General features: G+C 32.7%; 1 protein-coding gene across 4 annotated transcripts; it reads right to left on the minus strand.

Annotated features, from left to right (window-relative positions):
- Positions 1–61: 61 nt before the first annotated feature.
- Positions 62–19578, minus strand: LOC149737017 (brefeldin A-inhibited guanine nucleotide-exchange protein 3-like). Of its 4 annotated transcripts, none has more exons than XM_089876972.1 (45): positions 19286–19577; positions 18909–18990; positions 18500–18583; positions 18287–18418; positions 17860–17949; positions 17011–17134; positions 16667–16835; positions 16293–16387; positions 15716–15894; positions 15365–15459; positions 14602–14749; positions 14104–14274; positions 13743–13899; positions 13201–13322; positions 12796–12874; positions 12311–12460; positions 11902–12047; positions 11495–11645; positions 11094–11180; positions 10691–10912; positions 10336–10416; positions 9920–10040; positions 9430–9559; positions 8977–9114; positions 8516–8621; positions 8044–8174; positions 7563–7784; positions 7198–7311; positions 6775–6898; positions 6622–6670; positions 6262–6362; positions 5806–5931; positions 5359–5538; positions 4445–4619; positions 4010–4168; positions 3593–3800; positions 3298–3389; positions 2953–3104; positions 2620–2726; positions 2287–2412; positions 1485–1995; positions 1390–1418; positions 1199–1324; positions 998–1108; positions 62–762 (listed from the first exon to the last, which is right to left on the minus strand). In XM_089876972.1, exons 1-45 carry the CDS (start codon positions 19435–19437, stop codon positions 529–531), a joined length of 6288 nt encoding a protein of 2095 aa, XP_089733098.1. In that variant the 5' UTR covers positions 19438–19577; the 3' UTR covers positions 62–528. The 4 variants fall into 4 exon arrangements, with proteins under 4 accessions (XP_089733098.1, XP_089733097.1, XP_089733100.1 ...); XM_089876971.1 differs by having other exon boundaries at positions 12796–12877; XM_089876974.1 differs by lacking the exon at positions 998–1108 and having other exon boundaries at positions 12796–12877; positions 19286–19578.
- Positions 19579–19897: the final 319 nt, after the last annotated feature.

Consider the following 19897-nt stretch of genomic DNA (forward strand, 5'->3'; position numbering starts at 1 on the left):
ACCATACTATAACATAGGCTACCTAAATAAATACACCTCAAACACCAATCTAGAACACACCTTAAATTGTAACATATGTCTCTATTTGTTGACAATTACAAAACCAACATTATTTTATCTCTTACAATACACTTTCTAAGTCAACTGCATGATTACAAAACATTAAAAACAACAACATGAAGAAATAGCAAATACAAATAAATTGCACAGACAACACACTTGAAAAACTACAATAAAATATTGCACTACACTAAGTTCTTTGCAAAGAAACACAGAATTCGGAATTTACAGGACGGAACAACACAGAACTAAACAGGGTGCAGCACCCATAATGAGTTTCAGAATATAAAGTAAAAAAGTGCAAGGAAAACTGCATCTTAGAAAATCTTGGCAGCAGTATTTGATAATAATCTGTGTATAAATTTGATCTTGGTGCAACACCTGATAAAAATTTCCAGCAGAAAATCGAAAGCATTTACAAAACTGTACCAACCACAGAATATTTGGTCTTGAAAAAAAATGCATAGTTTATTCAACTGCATCATGCGCGGTCAAAATTTGGCACAAATCGCCTACTCTGAGCAACCAAGTGTGAAACATACTACCAATCTCTGTACTACTACTATTGGGGGATTGTGAGTCCTTGGAATTGGTGGCTAATGTCGCAAGAGGTTGGTACAAAACTGGAAGCAATTTGCTGAGAACAGAATCAGGGGCAGAGATCAGTAACCGCAAAGTTGCTATGACAGTATTGGTCCACATCTGTGAAAAAAGTGTAATCATGTAATATGTATAAATAAATATATATATATATATAGATATAGATATACATTTAATCCTAACACAACACACCTTAAACTGATAAAAAAAAGAAATAATTTAGCACAAAGTTACATACATGGTAACAGTAGGCATGAGGTTTGTAAAACAGAACACCCTTGTAATAATGAATGTTGTTGCCTGCCATATAAGAATAAAATAAGTTACATCTATTCACCTCGTGTTCAACAGATTTATTATCAGCAGGCAAAGTTAGAGTAGAAAAGCTTTCATCTAATTGGTGTTCAATTGTTGCATTATTGTTGCTATGGTTACTAGACACTGGGTTCTGCAAAAACATTAATAAAATTATTAGTGTCACTCTACTTACAAGTAGGGTTATTGAATAAAGGTTGTTAAAATGGATATATATAACTACCTGATTAATTATAGTAGTTGCTCCTTGCTTTTGCTTGTGTTTCTTATATGCACTCACTAACAAACCAATGGTTTTCTGGCCGGCAACTTTATAAACACGTTTGTCCATCCATGATTGTGTAAGTGGCTGTAAGAATAAATGAATATAATACCGGTTTAATATTGATTAACAGCAGTATAAACTGTACTAACCTGCTTTGGAAGCCCAGTGCTACTTGTATCTGCAGAAAAAAAATAGATGATAATTGCAGTTTCCGTTTATGGAAAATATTAAAACACATTCTTACCTTTGATGTCAGATTTTTTAACATAGGTCATGTAATCAAAGTTGATTGCATTTTCTTCGGTGTCAGGTTTCACTGATTCCTTAACTGGGCTCTGTATTTCTTCAGTATCACTGCTTGAAACATTGGAAACCGTTGATTTGGTTGGCGATTGTTGCAATAGCAGCAAAGAGTCGTTGCTTGGTGAGGTTACATTAGCACATGCAATCCAAGGTTGGCATATCTCAAGCAATAAGCAATACAAAGCTTCATATGGCCATTTGTTGCTAAAATATTGGCCAGAGTCAGAAGCAGTGTTCATGGAATCACTTTTAAGCTCATTGTAGAGTCTCAGTTTGCTGTTACCGGAGCTTGGAAGAATGTTTTCCACTTGAAGAAGAGAGTTGGATTTGCGAACAAAGCAAGAAGCAGGGGAGGGAGTGAACTTAGTGGAATCAATGCTGTGTGTTGTAAGGGATTGGCAACATATGGATAAGATGATACGTAGGTATGTCTTGAACGTGCTGGAAGTGAACTGAAAATAACAACGTAACTTGTTAATGCTCTGTTACTTCTGCTACCGGGCGTAATGTAATAATCTTTCAACGTCTCATCTGGTATGAAAAAAAGTAGTGTATTATGGATGTTTTGTCTGCCATCTAACAGGTAACTTGTTAAATCTTGGAAGTTAAGATTAAAAGTCTTAATACAAACGCTGCAGTTACAAGAGCTTGCAGAAATCTGTCACCTTTGGTACAATTAACATGCACAGCATAAGAAACTGTACCACATACAGCTTCTTATGCTGTTATAATATCAAATTTACCTGGTATAAATGAGCAGGAGTATAAAACTTTGCAAGTTTCTGCACAAGACGTTGTAAAGTAGGAATCGAGTCAAAGTTTCGAGCAGAAATATAAACTTTTGCGACAATGCTGGTCAGTTCATGCACCTGAAAAGATTTACATGAAAGGGGCATATCAACAAATTATGAAAATATGTATGTAGATAGAGATGCTCAAATGTGATCTAAAGGGTACCACTAAAGTTTCAATAAAGAAACAGCTTCTTTTTTGAGCATTTCTTTCAATACACAAACTTTAATTTTCGTTGGTATTTTCTTTCAACCTTCGCTTTTTAGTCACAAGTGTTATTTTACCTGTGTTGAAGTCATATAGTAGAGCAAGCTTTGATTATTCTTTCTATCAGTTTTTTCATTACAATTTGGTGCGTCACCTTCAGTAGTTGAATGTAGAGATGTGGTGCCTGGGTGTATTTGAAATATTAAAGTATTATTATATATAGAATAATTAAGTTGTTGTACTTAATTAAATATCCTGATTGTGTTTTAAACAAATAACAACAGTCTATGGTAGCCATGAGGATACGGTTTTATAATGCTTTGAATGTTCTTTGTTTACGACCAAATGGGACGAGAATATAGAATGAAAAGATGTCTCTTTTCACCCCACTATATTATATTCCTTCATACCTGATGCAGCATGTTGGTTACTTGCAGAGGTTGCTGTCACACTTGATGCAGACTCCCACACTACTTTTTCATCACCAAGTAATAATAGTTCAATGCATTGAGTTAATAGTTGAGTGGATGAGATATCGCATGCTAGTTCACAAAGTGGTGTTCTGAAAAATGTAAAAACAAAAAAATGCAAAAAGTTATATGCTTTCTAATACTGAACAGATTGGTGTAATAGACCAATTCTGGCCTAAATCTCATGTTCTTTACATGTCACGCTGCAAGACCTCACTCACATAGAAAACAACATTGAAGATTTTGTATATTTATAAGTAAGATATAAATAACCTAAACACTCACTTATGTTGTTCATCAGATGATTGGTTGATAATTGTAACTTCTTGGTGTTTAAACTTTTGAGATGGAGCAATATTTGAACAAGCCTGGAATATCTGTTCAAAAGTTCAAAATGGTAATATTTTAAGAAAAAAGAACTAACGGTTTCAAATGTCAGTGTACCAACAAGATTACAGAAAAAACACCCAATTTGGTTATAAAAAAACACATTTTAATCAATAATCCCCAAAGCTGAACCATAAAATATACTGATAGAATTAAAAAAAAACATAAAAACTACTGAGATGTTCTATATTACCCTAGATAGCAAAGAACCATCACAGAACTGTGTCCCAGTGTCCTGTACTTCAACTGTCATTGCATCCAGCACCCCACTACTACCTTCATACATGGATGTAATATTGTTAAGATGAGCAAGACATTCATTCACTGCATGTGGTAAACTGGTGCATAGATCGTCGATCATGCGTGAAGTCATGTGACTGGAGTTGCTGCTGATCATGTGACTGTAGGAAACAATGATCCCTACATTAGTATTTCTGGCAAAAAGATGCTTTTTATGGAAGAAATGTTCTACATAAAATAATTTTCTAAATTGAAAACATAAAAATGATTTTCAGCATTACATAACATATAATCATGTTACAGTATTACATAAACACACAAATACTTTTTGCACAATACATAAAACAGTTAACACACACATCATACTTACCGTAAACACGAACAACCTAATTTAGCAAGAGGTTCTTTCTTAGTTCTAATACAAGCATAACAAAGATTCAAATAAGCAATCCATGTGTTCTCCATAACTTTATTGATTGGACTTGAATTTTTATCTTCCATTTCTTGGTTGTCAGGTGATTTCAAAAACCTGATTGATAACATTGTTTTATTTTCATTTAATTTTTGATAGCAGCGCTTGGCTTAAACTTAAAATCGTTTGGCAACAGTAAAAAAGCAGAAGAGCAATCATGTAATAGCGGAAACAAAAAAATACTAAATTGTAATACTGTATTAGTATTTGAATAGTTTGATCGTAGGATCGACTGCATATTTCTTAAGGGTGATTAATTTTTTCACAACTTTATACAATTTTAACACATTACACATAATTTTGTTCTTGTTCTATACAAAACACATAACATACATGGATATATAGTTTGCTGCCATCTCCATAATTGTTCCAAACATAAGTTTATAATTCATGAGGATTCCACTTGATGATAAAGTTGTGTTATTGTCAATAGATACAAGTCTGTTCATCCACATGTATAAGGTTGGTATACATGAGTGGAGAAGTATGTGGAAGCAATGCATGGGACCTACGAGTGGGAGAAAAGGTTAAATAATGTAGATTTAATTGTAACATGGACAGTTTAAATTACTAATGAATTATTAATGGATACACTTTTCTTAGCATGCAAGTAATATTACACAATACAAGCAGTGGAGATTCGCTCTAACTTGGATTTGATAATAGGGACAGTTTTACTTGGGACTTACTCTTCGGTACGAATATAAATTAGGTTTTTTCCGAATTTGTTAACTAAAATTAGGGATGCACATTACAGAATAATTAGGTATTCTAGGATATCCTAGAATACTTTATTTCGAATCTAGAATTCCGAGTCTAGAATTTCGAATCTTTTTATATTTATAGAAAAAAATAATTTTACCTACAAAAGTCAGTTTATTGACTCTTTCATAGCAGCCTTGTAGGATCATGAGCTGTAAAATGATCAAAAGTTGTACTATTGGGTAGTTTTTGCGTCATGAAACATATAGCAGTCTATGAAAAGACAGTACGAAACGTTTACCTCGAAAGTCCCACAAACACAAATTTTTTTTTTCAAAATTAATAAGTTTCAAAAATTGTTAATATTGTATGTGAGATGACGTGTAATTACGTCATTAAACAGAATACCGAATCCCGTAATTAGATTCGGATACAAAAGGATTCGAATCTCATGGATTCGAAATTCTGTAATGTGCATCCCTAACTAAAATCATTCAAGAGTTAGGAACAATTGCAATCATCGACCAAGCAATAATTCCACATACCTGGTTCTTTCCAACATTTCTCCAGTTGTTTACAAAGTAATTGAAGCACATATGCTTGTATTGATTGTTGGCTGGTTAGTACACTGGTTGTTAACCCATCCATTAATGCAAACCAAACATGTAATAAACCTGTATCATCCACAAGTGTGTGGGGTGGTGGGGTAGGCTTCAATACATTATCTGTAAAATGTGGTTCATTAAATTGCAGCCATTTTTATTATTGCTTGCAATAAATAATTTAAAATGAAACATACACCTATAGGCACCCAAGATCACAGTATATAAATGCTATTGTTTTAATATCTTACTTAATAGCGACACACAGAACTAGATAAACAGGTGATATTGTATCAATTACAGCTTACTAGATATATTTATGATTCATTTTGTCTTTCTAACATATAAAAATTTTCTGGTGAAAAAAAATCCATTTATTAAACAACATACCTGAAGTCACTTCTGAACTTTTAGTTGGGAAACACTTTTCAGTTACATTACACAAAGCTGTTATTTTATCTTCTATAAAAGCTTCCCAGCATGGTGTGGTTAATGCTGACCAAACTGACCCATCACCTGTATAAGACCATTATGTTTATATAGGAAACTTGACATTGTACTGTTATAGGCATATGTGTTGTGGGCAAAATATATGTAGGCAATTACTCCAACATAGTGTATCTTATAGGTTGTTCAAATTGTCAGTTATACTTAAAAAAAAAAAACACAAAATAGCTACCCACTGTATTTGACCTAACTAAACAAGTCAGGTATTTACGTGTAAGTTATAGTGTTAAAACTTAGACCTGTTAGAGCTATGGTTGTACAACAGCATTTTATTAGTATCATGAGCAAGACAATTTTATGTCTAATTAAACAATACAGTCAAGGTGTTATTGTTGTTACCTGAACAAGATGGCGTCACATCAATTTTTGAGTTTTGAAACATTTCTGAACTTTTATTGTTGTGCATTCGTATCAAGATGTCTGCTACTTCTTCTAAGTATCTGAACAAAAATGTTTCAAATTACATTCAGACTGCCTATTATATTAGACTTCCACTTTTTCAATGACTAGTAATCAAAGTTTTACATTCAAGACTAGCCCAGGGTTGCAGCCAAGCATTACATACACAGCAACCCATGTTATACAGTTTCAACATTACATTACTAACACTTATTTTGCACTAATAATATTTTAAAAGACCCACCACTTCATGAGGGCTATGGCACAATACATACATAAAATATATTAAAAAATACTAACTGCAAAATGGGGCTAGCAGATGTCACTGTCATTTTCCGGGATCCATTTTCTGCAAAATAAAAGCATAACATAATTAAAATTCAAACAAAATAACTAAACATTTCGACTTAAAAAACACCAAACACATTAAAGAAGAAGCCTTTAGTTAGATACCTTCATTTGTGGTAAGTATTTTCATCAAGCATTTGATGCAATCATGAGCTGCGTATGCGAATATAGATGCTTGCTTTGAAGCAAGGAAGAATGAATGCAAAACATCAAGCACAGGAGAGTGTTGCTGTAGATCAAATTATTAGGGTTAAAACTAAATTATTTATTGGGGTTAAAATTAACAAAATCAAATCTTCATGGAGTATAATCAGGATGGAAATTTCAAACTCATGAGCATATTATTTAAAAATAAATTAGACATAAAATTCTTATAAGGTAAATGCAAAAATATGGGCAAATGACCAAATCTGGCCTAAATCTCAGGTTGTCGACAAGGACCTCACCCATAAAAACGAAAAGAATGCTAAAAGTAGGACTTGTGTGTTTTAAATAAATAAAGAAAAAAGAAAAGTTTATTTAACTTACCGCAGATCGCTGATGTGGAACATTTGCATTACGTAATGCATTAAAGAGAGGTCGCCAACCGGAACATAACTGGTTTGAACAGGATTCAACCAGCTGGCTGATGCAGCTGATGATCTAAGGGGGCATAAATGTCATAATAAAATAATGGTATTATCAGGCAATCAAGGTAGCGACAATGTTTTGACACATTTAGAGATAGTTTTAACACTATTTTTGATGAATGAAAGAAAAAGAAATCAGGATTAAACGAGATAAAGGTAGTAAGTAGAAAAAGTAATTTTAATTTTAATTAAATATGTATACTATATACTAACTCTTAAGGTTCTTATAGTATTTAAAAATCATGCGAATAAAATCTTAGATACCTGATCTTGGATGACAGCATCACAGTTCTCGAGTTGCATCGATCTTTCAAAAGGACGAAGAAGAGCCTCGCTGAAGTAAAAGTACTTTGGCTCCTGGATCTTCCAAAGAGTGAGAGGATGCGGGGATGTTGTGGGATCAGATGAAGAGAGGATGGAGAGAATTGCATCGTGGATGAAAGATACAGATTGTTTTGCAATCGCTGTTTCAGGGTGGCATGTTGCCTGTATATTGGGATATATTAGAATGGCCATGTACTAGACTTTTAAAACATAGTACACAAGTAAGATGTATCAGCTGTTCGCTAAATACTATAAGACTAAAATTAGGCAGTGGTTAATGACAGCAACAGTCAGTATCATGGTAACTAATTTCAACAATTTTCAGTAATGGCTTCAAAAACCTGCAATTAAGTAATTTTGTATTTCAGGAGGCTGAACAAAGCAATTTGTGAATTAATTTAGTTTAAATTCAAATACTTACATTAGACAGATGTGGTGCAGCAAAGTGCCAAACATTAGTAATATGAAGTAGAGGTCTTGTAGATGACTTAGTGCATCTAAGTAAACATTCACCCAATCTGTATAATAATGGGGTGCCACGACTTTCTTTTACTGTGGAGAAAAAGTTAATTATGATTTATTAAAACAAAACACGTTGATTCTAATGGTAATTATAATAACTTTATGTGTCTCTCCGATTACGGTAGCAGAGATTTAGGAATATTTTAAACGAAACATAGATATAGCGACTTCTTAAGTCTCTATTTAAATAAACAACCGTGAAACTTCACTTGAAAGTTTGAGCAACATCTATCGTATGTCACAGTAAGCAAAAATTTGATTGCAATTCTTTTATAGTTTTTATTCATTGTTTATTTACAATAACATTTAAATAATTTCAAAGACCAAATAAAAGATACAAAATATGCTATACATATTACAGCACAACCCACCATTTTGAACAACTTTTCCACCAGCAGGGAACAGTTGATGATTAGATGCTTGGCATAGATGCCATATAAAATCAGTGAGAGTTCGTAAGTTTAGCTGTTCAGCAGCCTAAACAACAATATGTTATTATAATAGGTCATTAAGTCATTTAATATAATATTATAATATATGTCAGTCTGAACAGCAATATGCTATCATAATAAGACCTTTTAAAATAATATGATAACATATCTCAGCCGAAACCATTACAGTAGGTGTATACTAACAACTAACATACATATTTAATTACAACTTTATAACAAATTTCTGTAAAACCACTGTATTGATTTATCTATTTGTGAATGCATTACCTGCATGTAAGCTACTTTTTATGCTTGCCTAAAATAAGATACATTTTGTTAGCAATACATATTACATACAATTACTTTTTATAGCAATATATATCTCTAATACAAATGTTTACCTGTTCCAATAGTTTTTCAATTTTAGCCGACAAAGAACAAACAGCTTGCACTGTACGAATAGGTGTCAAGAATCCAAGACTTGTAGATTTAGCTGCTCCAGATGCCAATGTATCCCATGATAACTCACAACTGTTTTCCTGAAAAATAACAAGAAAATTCTTATAAATTTGCTGATAACAATATATTTATAACTTAAAAAATCAAAAATCCTTTTGATAATTATGCATACTGTGTTAAAACCACATTGTGCTTAAAATTTGTGCGTAAAATATATATTATACCTTTCACATATATTTAAATAAAAAGGTATGTCACAACTCACAAGCATTTATGTAATTTAATTACCAAGTGAAACATAGAGTTTAAAGGTATTTAAATATATATATATATAGGGAGAGAGAGAGATTTATATAACTATATATAGGTATATAGATAATGGTTACGAGGCTTACCTCAACCAAGGTTTGAATATCAGTATCATTCAACAATGAACTTCTTGAAGGTCCAACATCACGGTTGAAACTTGATGCTTTTGGATTGTTGAAGCAAACATGATCTAAATATGCTATGTATGCTACAACTCTGTGGGATGATACAGGAGTTACATATATGGTTTAACAAAATGCAGAAGGATACTGTGTTTAAAGATAAGTAAAAAAAGACAGTGGTTTTTAGAGCAAGACAAACATGGTCTAAATATGCTATGTATGCTCCCACTCTGTGGGATGATATATGAGTTATACATACATGATGTATTATTTCGATGTATCAATTGACATTAATTTTGTTTTATTTTATTCTATATGGGTAAGTTCTTATAACAAGACACATCAGGAAACCTAAATGTAGATAGCTGGCATATTGCTCATATCTATGTTGCTATGTTGCTATGTGTGATATATTTATGTTGCTAATTAACTTTTTTTTAAATACGAAACATACTTAAAGAAAGCTTCCCAACATTGTGGTGAATGACTTGCCACTTGTAATGCAACGTCCAACACAGCATCCATACATAACACATGGCAGATGTGGAGTTGTAACTCATCACTGTCATCAGGATCTGTAGTTGACACAAAAGGTTACGACTAATTAACAGATATACATTTGTTTTAAGAGCCGTGGTTGGAATTAATGCCATACATCATATATTGACTACTTTTTAATTCAGAGAAGAGAATATGCTTTGAAACTTGAATATTTTTAAAAACAGCAAATTTCGGAATATATATAGATTTTTCATTCAGTCCACACAAAATATATAGTTCTTTTAATTTTTATATAGAGTTACTCTGATGCTATAACAGTTTATGGTTAAAATATTGTGTCCATCTACATTAAAAGCCATGGAGAACTACCTGTTGTTTTGTTGAAGTAATTAAGTGGAACGCAAGCTTCTACCATCTGTGTGAATACAACACCAGCATATGAATACAGCTCTGTTAAAAATATAAAAGAAATAATAAAAACAGTGGATATAGCATTTATAAACAGAATTTAAGTCATTCTCTATATTTCTGGCCAGTTTAAGATCTATACAATTATACAAGCAAATTAAATGGTTTTAAACTTAAGAACCTAAACATGTCTTTAATATAAAGTTGCTATCTAATTACAGCTCTGACTTAGACAGACATCTCTCTCTTCTAGAAGAGCCTTAACTTTACCTTTTTCACACAAAACTCTCATTTACTTTACAAACAGAGACCTTACCTAACTGTGAGCTAAGTTTGACTGCACATCTTAATCCTTGTAAAGCAGCATCGATAGATTCTCGCTCGTATTCGCTCCTGCACCTCAAAGATGATGGGGAGAGGATGAGGAAGAGAGATGTTGCGATCCCATCCTGATCCCTGCAGCTGCGGAGAGGTTGACGAAGGATTTTGAGGATTTTATTCCAAATGACGACAGATACTTGACGACCAAACTCAGATCCTGTGAAAATAATGTAGTTAATAATAAATTGTTTAAAGTCATCAATTTATAAAAAAATGTATGTATTTATTAATTCATACAAAAAAGGTTAAAAAGTAGCATACATTTTTTTTAAATACCTACTACAAAAATAAACCACAATGTGTTTAAATTATGTGTTTAAGTGTATAAGTATAATCACCTGCTTGTTTCGCAATGTTCTTTTTACTATTTGAATCTGTGTTATTGATATTTTTCTCACTTGAGTCAACTTCCAATCCATCTATATCTGAAACATAACATAGGTTAAGTAAGTAATATGACATACTGACATCTCAACTGATCAGAAACATTTAAGTGTAACAGCATCATTTAAGGAGGGGAGACAGGGATAGTTAGACACATTCCTATGAAACACATTTACCTTATTGGTTCCAATGTTTATTGATTAATGCAGTGTAGAAAATTTTAGGGCATACCTGCCTATTCTGCCACCCCAGGTTTGGCGCCTTTGTAAAAGTTATAATTATTGGTCCATCTTAATAAATATACAGAAAATCTGAATGAAAAACAAGCAATAGTAAAATATGTTTATCAAATCACCTGTTAACACACATACAAGCATCGGTGCAGTGTTTGTGATATATCCAGCATCACCAAGTAGATCAGTGGTTATGATTAAGTTGAAAGTTTCCGACAACCAAGAAGCGCTGAGGTAAGCCCCACTTGATTGTTGGTAGCCAACCCATTGGCTCTGTGGAATATATTTAATATTTTAAAACTTTATTGGTTTAAAATTTAAAAGAGCATTGCATTTTGGAAAACGCTGCAACTTTTAGGGGTTATGGATAAAAGGCAAACTCTGGTCTAAATTCTAAATATCATGTAAATACTCTTTTAGCGGCACATCTGGTAAAACCGTATTGCAAATATCAGATGATTCATTAAAAGATTATTTACATTATGCCTGTTAGCAGAAGTAACAGAATATTATATAGTTTTTTAATTACCTTTACACATGGCAGGGTTTCATTTGTTCCATCATAATACCCATTCAACTTTAATCGTAGTGAGAGAAGTAAGATTGAATATGAGAGTGTATATAAACTATCTGCTTGTACATACATTGGTTTAATATGCCAACTTCCATACATATCTGTTGGGAACAAAAAATTTATTACAGTGCTGAGGTGATAACCGTGATATGCTATACCAAGTTTTATTCTGAAATGAGATGCAATAATTTGCCAGTTTCTATTTTAAAACCACTAAATTTACACTTAAAAATATTGTTAGCGTAAAACCAAAGGCAACATTTTTCTGTTATAAGGGTTACAGAAACTGCTAAGAATCTTTAATAATAATATTATTAAATATGAAGTAAAATAAACAAGTTTTTTCATTCCAGTTCCAACTCACCACAGCAAAAATGGGAAGCTGCTTTTTGTAGAATTTGGTCGACAGAAGCAACATCTGGACAATCCAGTAGTTGTGGCAATAATTTCACCAATGAATTAATGTGACGTTGGGATAATATGCGATTCCTTTCTTCTTCAGCTGAATCTAGAACTAAAGGGAGGTTACTTGTAATGAATTCCGCCAATCTGACCCTAGTGCTCATAGAGTTGAACGTTTCTTGTACAGTGAAAACATAGTAAGAATCTGGTGCTTTGAAAATGTAACAGACAAAAATCAAGTCTAATCAATAGCACCAGATCTTTAAAAAAGGAGGTATATGAATATTGAAGGGGAAAAGTTCCCAAATAGGTACATACAGGCACCAACAACCTTTTTAAACAATTGTTATTCCATATGGTTTTTAAAACAAATTTGTTGCATTTGCACCAATTTTTTCACTAGTATATATAACAATTTTGAAGAAAGAATAAACAGCAATAGCTTACGCTGGCTATCCACTGCATTTTCCATGGGTAGAACTGTATCTTCAATATATTTATCAATATTCTCTTCATTGTCTAAATCCTGCTGGAATGCATTTTAATAGTTTTTACACAATTACACTACCTTTATAAGAAAAGTTAATTACTAGCAAAACACCTTTAGAATAATTTATATGTTTACCCACAAAATTTCTGGCAAGAATATTACAAGACAAAAATCATTTTAGTTGTTAATATTTTAGTTATTATATATTTTTATTTTTTATGGGTGAGGTCTTCGTCCCTGGGATGTAGACCACATTTGGCCAATTACCCCAACACCTGAAAAGCACATTTATGCGCGACCGGTGCCGCGACACAGCACTGCACTGCACTTAGACGCGTATAATTTTTTGGTTAGCATTTTACCTGTTCTTCCTGCACAATAGATGTGGTTGGTGTAGTGCTAGCACTTGTGTGTTTGTTGTAAGATAATGGGGAATGAGTGAAGTATCTCATCATGCGGTAAAGCTTAGATGTGGGAGGTGTGCCTGATGTAAACAAAGAATTACAATACAGTATAATGTATACAAAGCTAATGATCTAATTACACGGTAAAGCTTAGGAAGTAGGCACTGTGTCTGATGTGGTAATGTTAACACCAAACCCTAACTTTTTTAAACAAAATCCAATAAACAATATTGTTTTTATTTAATTATTTTTTCTAGATGCAGTTATAAGCCAGGTGGTGTGATTCTATTCTATTCTAAAAAAGTGAGACCTTACAATGAAGCCCTAAAACGTTGATACTGAGTGTAATAGTAAGTTATAATAACAACAGTGCTCTGATTGTAACACTGAAATAATCTTTGTTCACTACCAAATACGACGTGAAAATAGAATAAAAATATGTCCCATATTTCCCCACCCGACTATTTATAAAAAAATTACGGCCAACATCATTATTCTACCTGATGATTGAAGATCTTCTTGATCCTCAGCTGCAGATAGATAACAAGGTGATGATGGAAGACGTAAATCCTCAGATGACACCCAGATGTCGCCTTCTTCTGATAAATAGTTTTCCAATTCATCACTTGCGATACTATCCTCATGGGATTGGGAAATCTTAAAAAGTAAATAGGTAATATCGGTACAGAAAATACAAATATATTAATACAATAAATAGGTTTTACAAAAAGTTATTTATTGATATTTCTATATTTGCATAAAGAGTACTACAAATGTTAAAATTCAATTTGCAATGGCTTTCTATCTTTCCAATCATTTTTTCAATACATAAAAATTTCTCAAAGCATAATTTGAAATTACTTCTGCTTCCTCTTCATTCCCATCCATACACTCCTCTTCAACATCTTGATCCCCGCATCCATCTTCCTGATCCGTGTCTTCCTGTATAGGAGAAACAACCTCCTCATCATTTCCACTCAACTCATCATCAGATAATTCACTTTCCCACTTGCGCTCAGAAAAATGAGTCACCTGGAAAAAATCAACTATCAATGTAAAATGTGACTTTTTCTCTCGAAATATTATCACTCAAACTTTGGACATATTTACCACAGTAATGGTAGAAAATTAAATGTTTTATTGACAAATTCAAAACAAACAACAGAAAAGTTTTAATTATACAAAAAAAATACGACAATACTTGTAAGAAATCACTACAGTAGTACTTATAAAAGTTAATATAATGCGGATACTGTTGTAATAATTAAAAAATACACATAAATTGTAATAATGGTATAACATTGCAGTTTGGATTATGACAGATTCAATGGTGCATATAATCAATGTTATTAAACCCACTTGTTCAGTTCTTAATCCCTCTCCCTTCCTAGCTCTTTCAATGGTGGATAGCAGTCGATTCACGCTTGAAACACACAACTGAATATTCTCCATTTGTGTGCTGTTTTCACGTCTAACGATGCTTGACAAAAGTAACGCTTGGATGATTCTGTTGAATAATTAGGTTCAAGGTAACATGGCAACAAATGCTTAGAAAAGTGTTCAGGATTAAGTTATACAATTTTAGAATGGCACACTAATGTGACTATTTATAAATTACTTCATTTTAATTGAAACACAGTTTCTTAACACAAGTGTGTTTCACACTGCCCTAATGAGTGAGATACAATTTAAGCAATTGACTCAAGAAAAAAATATATATTCTGCTAATATAATCTACATGAAATGTGTGATAAAGTTTTCTTCTTTTTTTAATAAGCATTAATTAGACATACATTAAAAACTTTGATATTCAGTTAAGTGGCAAATATTTTACAAAGAATGTATTACTATGTTATTGGACTAAGTATAACCACATACTGGAGATCCTATTGTTTACCATACAACCTACAATAGCTTCCATATTTACCCTTCATTCAATAACGAAAAACCTATTTGTTCATGTCAAGGGTGTGGTTAATAAATTGAGACACTACAACAAATAAGCTTTAAAAACTGAAGTCTGAACACGAACAGTGAATTCCACTGTGATACTATCACTGGAAATTTTAACATGATTTGCCGTAGAATGTTACCCATATAGAATGGAATATTCTTTACTTACATTTGAAGAATAATTTGTTGGTTTTGTTTTCCCTTCATGTCATGAACCAAGAAAGGGCCAGCAAGGTCATACAATACATCTGGTGACGTCCATAACTGGAAAGACACATATTAACTCGAGAAAAGACATGCACACTTAGCATTAGGTTTTGGGAAATAATAAAAAAAACAAGGTAAATGGGCATAGCCATTAGAGATTTTAGGTTGCAGCATTTCCCTTTGAAAAGTTAGTCAACAGTTTTAATATCACGTCTGTGTTTAGTTTTACTATAGTTTAATCTGGCTGTTATATACACTGTTTGGTCTTGATACACTTTTTGTGATGGCACAGCTTTATATATTTATTCCACACCTGGTTTATTATTGTATATGGAAATCCGTGTCTTCTACACGCAGGTGGTGACAACAGGTGGGTGAATATGACGGCTATGTGAGGTCTCATGGAAGCCACACAACCCAACAAACGAACAAGTTCAACACATAACATTGCTACTTTACGATGCACCATCAGGGAAGGAGTTACATAGAAGTCTGTATGGAAAACATGGGTTATTAGGTATAGTTTAACCCAAAGAAATTAAGAATGCCTGGTGACACTGACACGATATGCTATGCTGACTTTTGAAACAAATGTGACAAACATTATATGTTTTTGCACCACTTTAAATCTAGTTTACGACACTGTAAATCTTATATATTAATTTCACCCCTAAAATGATTAAAATGTTTAAAATGTGATACCTAGGGATATGTGGTTCAGTTATACATGGGTTAAAATCACCACATTTGTATGCTTGACATGCTTAAACCTAAATAATTAATTCTAATGACTAACATGTTTAAATATTAAACAGTTTGCCTAATAAAACACTGGTTCTGATTCAAATGGCAGGGACAAATGAATGAATAACGCCCTAAAATTTGCTTACTTTTCATTTTTCGCCGTTTTGACTTCTTTATTTTGCCAACTTTTCGTTTGCTTGAAATGCTTAGAACAGATGTCAAGCATGGGCACAAGATGTGACTGGAAATAAATAAAATCAAACATTACCACTGTATAACCGCAACTGACAACTGTGTAACACTATTTTAATATCTTAGTCTGTTATCCACAGTCTAGAAAATAAATCAATACTTTGTACATTAAATACAGATTAACGGCTTTCAGTTTGTCATTGCAGTTTTATTTTATACTTTTTTATACTTCTTTTAAAGGGGGGAGGACCACAAAGTCCTTCTTCACAGCTGCACCACTGCCTGTGTTATACAGAGCCTTTACATATAACTTTATTTTGTGACATACCTCACATAATGACAAAAAGTTGAGTTGGTTCGAACATAATTCGACCGCAAAGTTTTCAGCACCGATAACAAACACTCGAGGTGTAATGCTTGTTGAGACTCGAACTCAGAACGCTCAATTTGTTGAGCAAAGAACTTTGCTAATCCTGTTACATCCACTAAGTTGTTTACTGTAAAATAGAAACTAAAGTTAATACATGTGTTGTCCTAAATAGAAAATAAAACAGGTTTTCCATTCAAAGCCATGTAACTGTATAGATAATTTTTTGTATACACAACCAATCCACCATTAAACTCTGCTTTCAAACAAGTTAAAATATCTATCATAACATTATCCCAACATACCCTGGTTTCCCTTTGTATTAACATCATTTATTGCAAGTTTTTCCACAGCACGACTTGATAGAGATTCAGCCGCACACATCACACCACTGTCAACATTCTTACCACTACAACTTGATGTACAGAACTGTAAAGTAAGTTTGCAATAAATATGAAATTTGAACTATTTAAACATGATAAAAATTTACATTGTATAAATTCATAAAACGAAAAATATTATCTTTGTAAGTTCTGTGTGATAGAAAAAAATATGGAAAGATTATGTAATTCTATAAGAGTGTATAAGGTAAGAAGTGATTAACAGTTAAAAGTGAGAACTTCACTCAAGCACTGTGCTGCATTCACCTGCTGTAGTATACCACCACCATTTAAATTCAAATTGATTATAATAATAAGTAACCTTTAACTAACTTCTGCACCAATACATGTTATATATATATACGATAATTTGATTTTATTATTAAAGAATTAACATGAACATAGAAATCACCGAATTAAAAAGAAATGAAAATATTCAAGAGAAGAATTTGCAGCAGTGGGAAAATACCATAGCTGCTAACAACTTGCCATTTTATGATTGCTTGTTTTAAAAACATATGAGTTTTTTTGATTGATTAGGAGATTATATAACATAGTATTGATCAGTTTAAGATTACGAGAATAACGAAGTATTTTTACATTAAGCTCTTTGCCAGAAACTGTTAATCATAGTGTTGGGCATTTTTTGATTAAGAATTTTCATCAAATCACTGTAAAAATTCAAAATTCAAGTCCTACAAAAAATGCATTTTCTTGCAAATTACTGCAACCTAAAGCTACTTTCCCACCCCTGCTTTATATCTAATCTCACACCTTTTGTGTGTGGAGTGTGTATGCAGCACAGAGCTGGAGCATAGCAGAATGAACCATTGGCTTGTCCTTGTGCCAGCATGCAAGGCACATCTGTACCACGAAAGAAGGAACAAACTTGTGTTAATACAAACTAGACATGACGGTGAATTATCTAAATGATACAGTAAAAGTGAAATCAATTTAAGAGGTAAAAAAATTAAATGAGTGAAAACTGAGTAGAATAAACACACATGAATAAATATAGAACTATGACATTGATTTTTTAAATGAGGGACAAATGTCACAATTCAGTTGATAAATTATCGCTAATCTTAGTCACACATTGGACCACAAAAGTGAGAGTAAACACAAACAAAAATATAAAACCACACAAAAATAAGGAAAGTCAAGAAAAACCAAAAGAAACTAAAATAAATTATATAGCTACCTGGACGATTTTAATGATTAGTTCACCATCAAAACTTGGTACAAAGTCACAACAAAGTCCAAGTAAGATTTTAATCCCATGGACTTGCTGTTCTGCATTCAACAGTGGTAAGCATTTCAAGGAATCCAGAACCTGGACATCATAAATAATTTAAAACCACATAGTAAGATAAATCAAATACAAAGGTCACAGATTATCTATTGATTTTCGAACCTGTAAAACAAATATTCTTGCATCCATAGCATCCAGTTCTTCTTCTCCAGTGATGCCATCCAGGTAAGGATGGAAAACAACATGCTGGAAATAACAATACATATTACAACACAGCTTATCACCTGGTAAACATTGTTTTTTTAAATTAAAATGTTAATTGCATTTTGATAGGTATATTATATATTATAAAAAAGGCTGATTAGTGAATATATATACGATCTCGTAGTATTTTTTTGAAGATCTGTTTCAGACTATGTCTATGAGGTAGTATATAAAACATGTTTGTTTGTAAAGTGTCATGTCAATCAGTCTGAAATTGGAATTCACATATTAACCATGGTGTTTAATATATAAATACGAAATTTGCATTTAACTACAAACCGTGCACAAACAGTCAAACAGTAATCACCTCTAATCCTTGAAGAGCAATTTTGCTTAAGTTTGGATTATGGCTCTCCAATGCATCTTTAAACACAGACACACATTTTTCCCTGTAATGTAACTTGGTATAAGCATAAGGAATAATATACGTATATATGTTTGTAGATAACACGCCAGCATTTAAACATGAAATACTATGCAAACAATTAATGTTATATATACAGAGTTTGGATTATACAAACAAAACACAGCAACAAAATTGCCTTTAACGGTTCACACAATGAGAGACGTGGTAAATTGATTTGACTATTCGTTCGCCCAATAAAAAACGATCACTTTTTCCAGCAGTGACACGTTTGATTGTATATTTGTATATGAGAATGAACAACACACTTTTAATCTCACCTTATTTGCCAGCCTTTGAATGCATACGATAACTTCTGCGTGTCTAAAGTATCAAGAGTGAGTTGCACGTTTTCGTATATGGGGCGGTAACGTTGAGAACTGGTGCTCTGCGCAAGGATTTTTAAGTGATTTTCAATTGATAATCCTGCCATTTTAGCACCTATGAATTATTTCCATCTGATAATAAAACGAAGACAGACTCAATTATAAAGACTGCTTGCCGAATCAATTCCTTTCAACGTATTTTCACGCTTCACAAACACACAGCTGTTCTGTGTTTACATGTTACATTAAATCATGTAGAACTTAAGGTTACATTCTGTTAAAAAATCGATACTGGCAGTGCTGCCGTTCAAATAAGTTTTCACAGTTGACGTCGGCCAGATTTTAAAGCGCCAAGTTGGACTGCTGCATGAATGGATTGACCCCCTATCGCTACCTAATAAACAACATTTATCCATGAAAACAGACAAACGTCATATCAACAATTACAAATTATTCAAACAAGTGGTCAGCGGAATCTTGTGCGTTGAATTATACTACGCACGCGCAGTAGCGTCTCGGCGCGTGCGCAGAAGCTCCCGGAACAAATATATCAATCGGAACGAATAT

This window comes from Ciona robusta, chromosome 4 (assembly GCF_009617815.1).
Source record: "Ciona robusta chromosome 4, ASM961781v2".
In the NCBI taxonomy this organism is placed as follows: domain Eukaryota; kingdom Metazoa; phylum Chordata; class Ascidiacea; order Phlebobranchia; family Cionidae; genus Ciona; species Ciona robusta.

What these genes read in the sequence shown, in the direction of transcription:
- LOC149737017 (XM_089876971.1), bottom strand. Translation starts at nt 19,437, where the DNA reads ATGGCAGGATTATCAATTGAAAATCACTTAAAAATCCTTGCGCAGAGC. An exon ending in TAACCAACATGCTGCATCAG is followed by an intron (nt 2,727 to 2,952) that starts GTATGAAGGAAT and finishes AAATACACCCAG; the next exon opens with GCACCACATCTCTACATTCA. An exon ending in TAAAAAATCTGACATCAAAG is followed by an intron (nt 1,419 to 1,484) that starts GTAAGAATGTGT and finishes TTTTTTCTGCAG; the next exon opens with ATACAAGTAGCACTGGGCTT.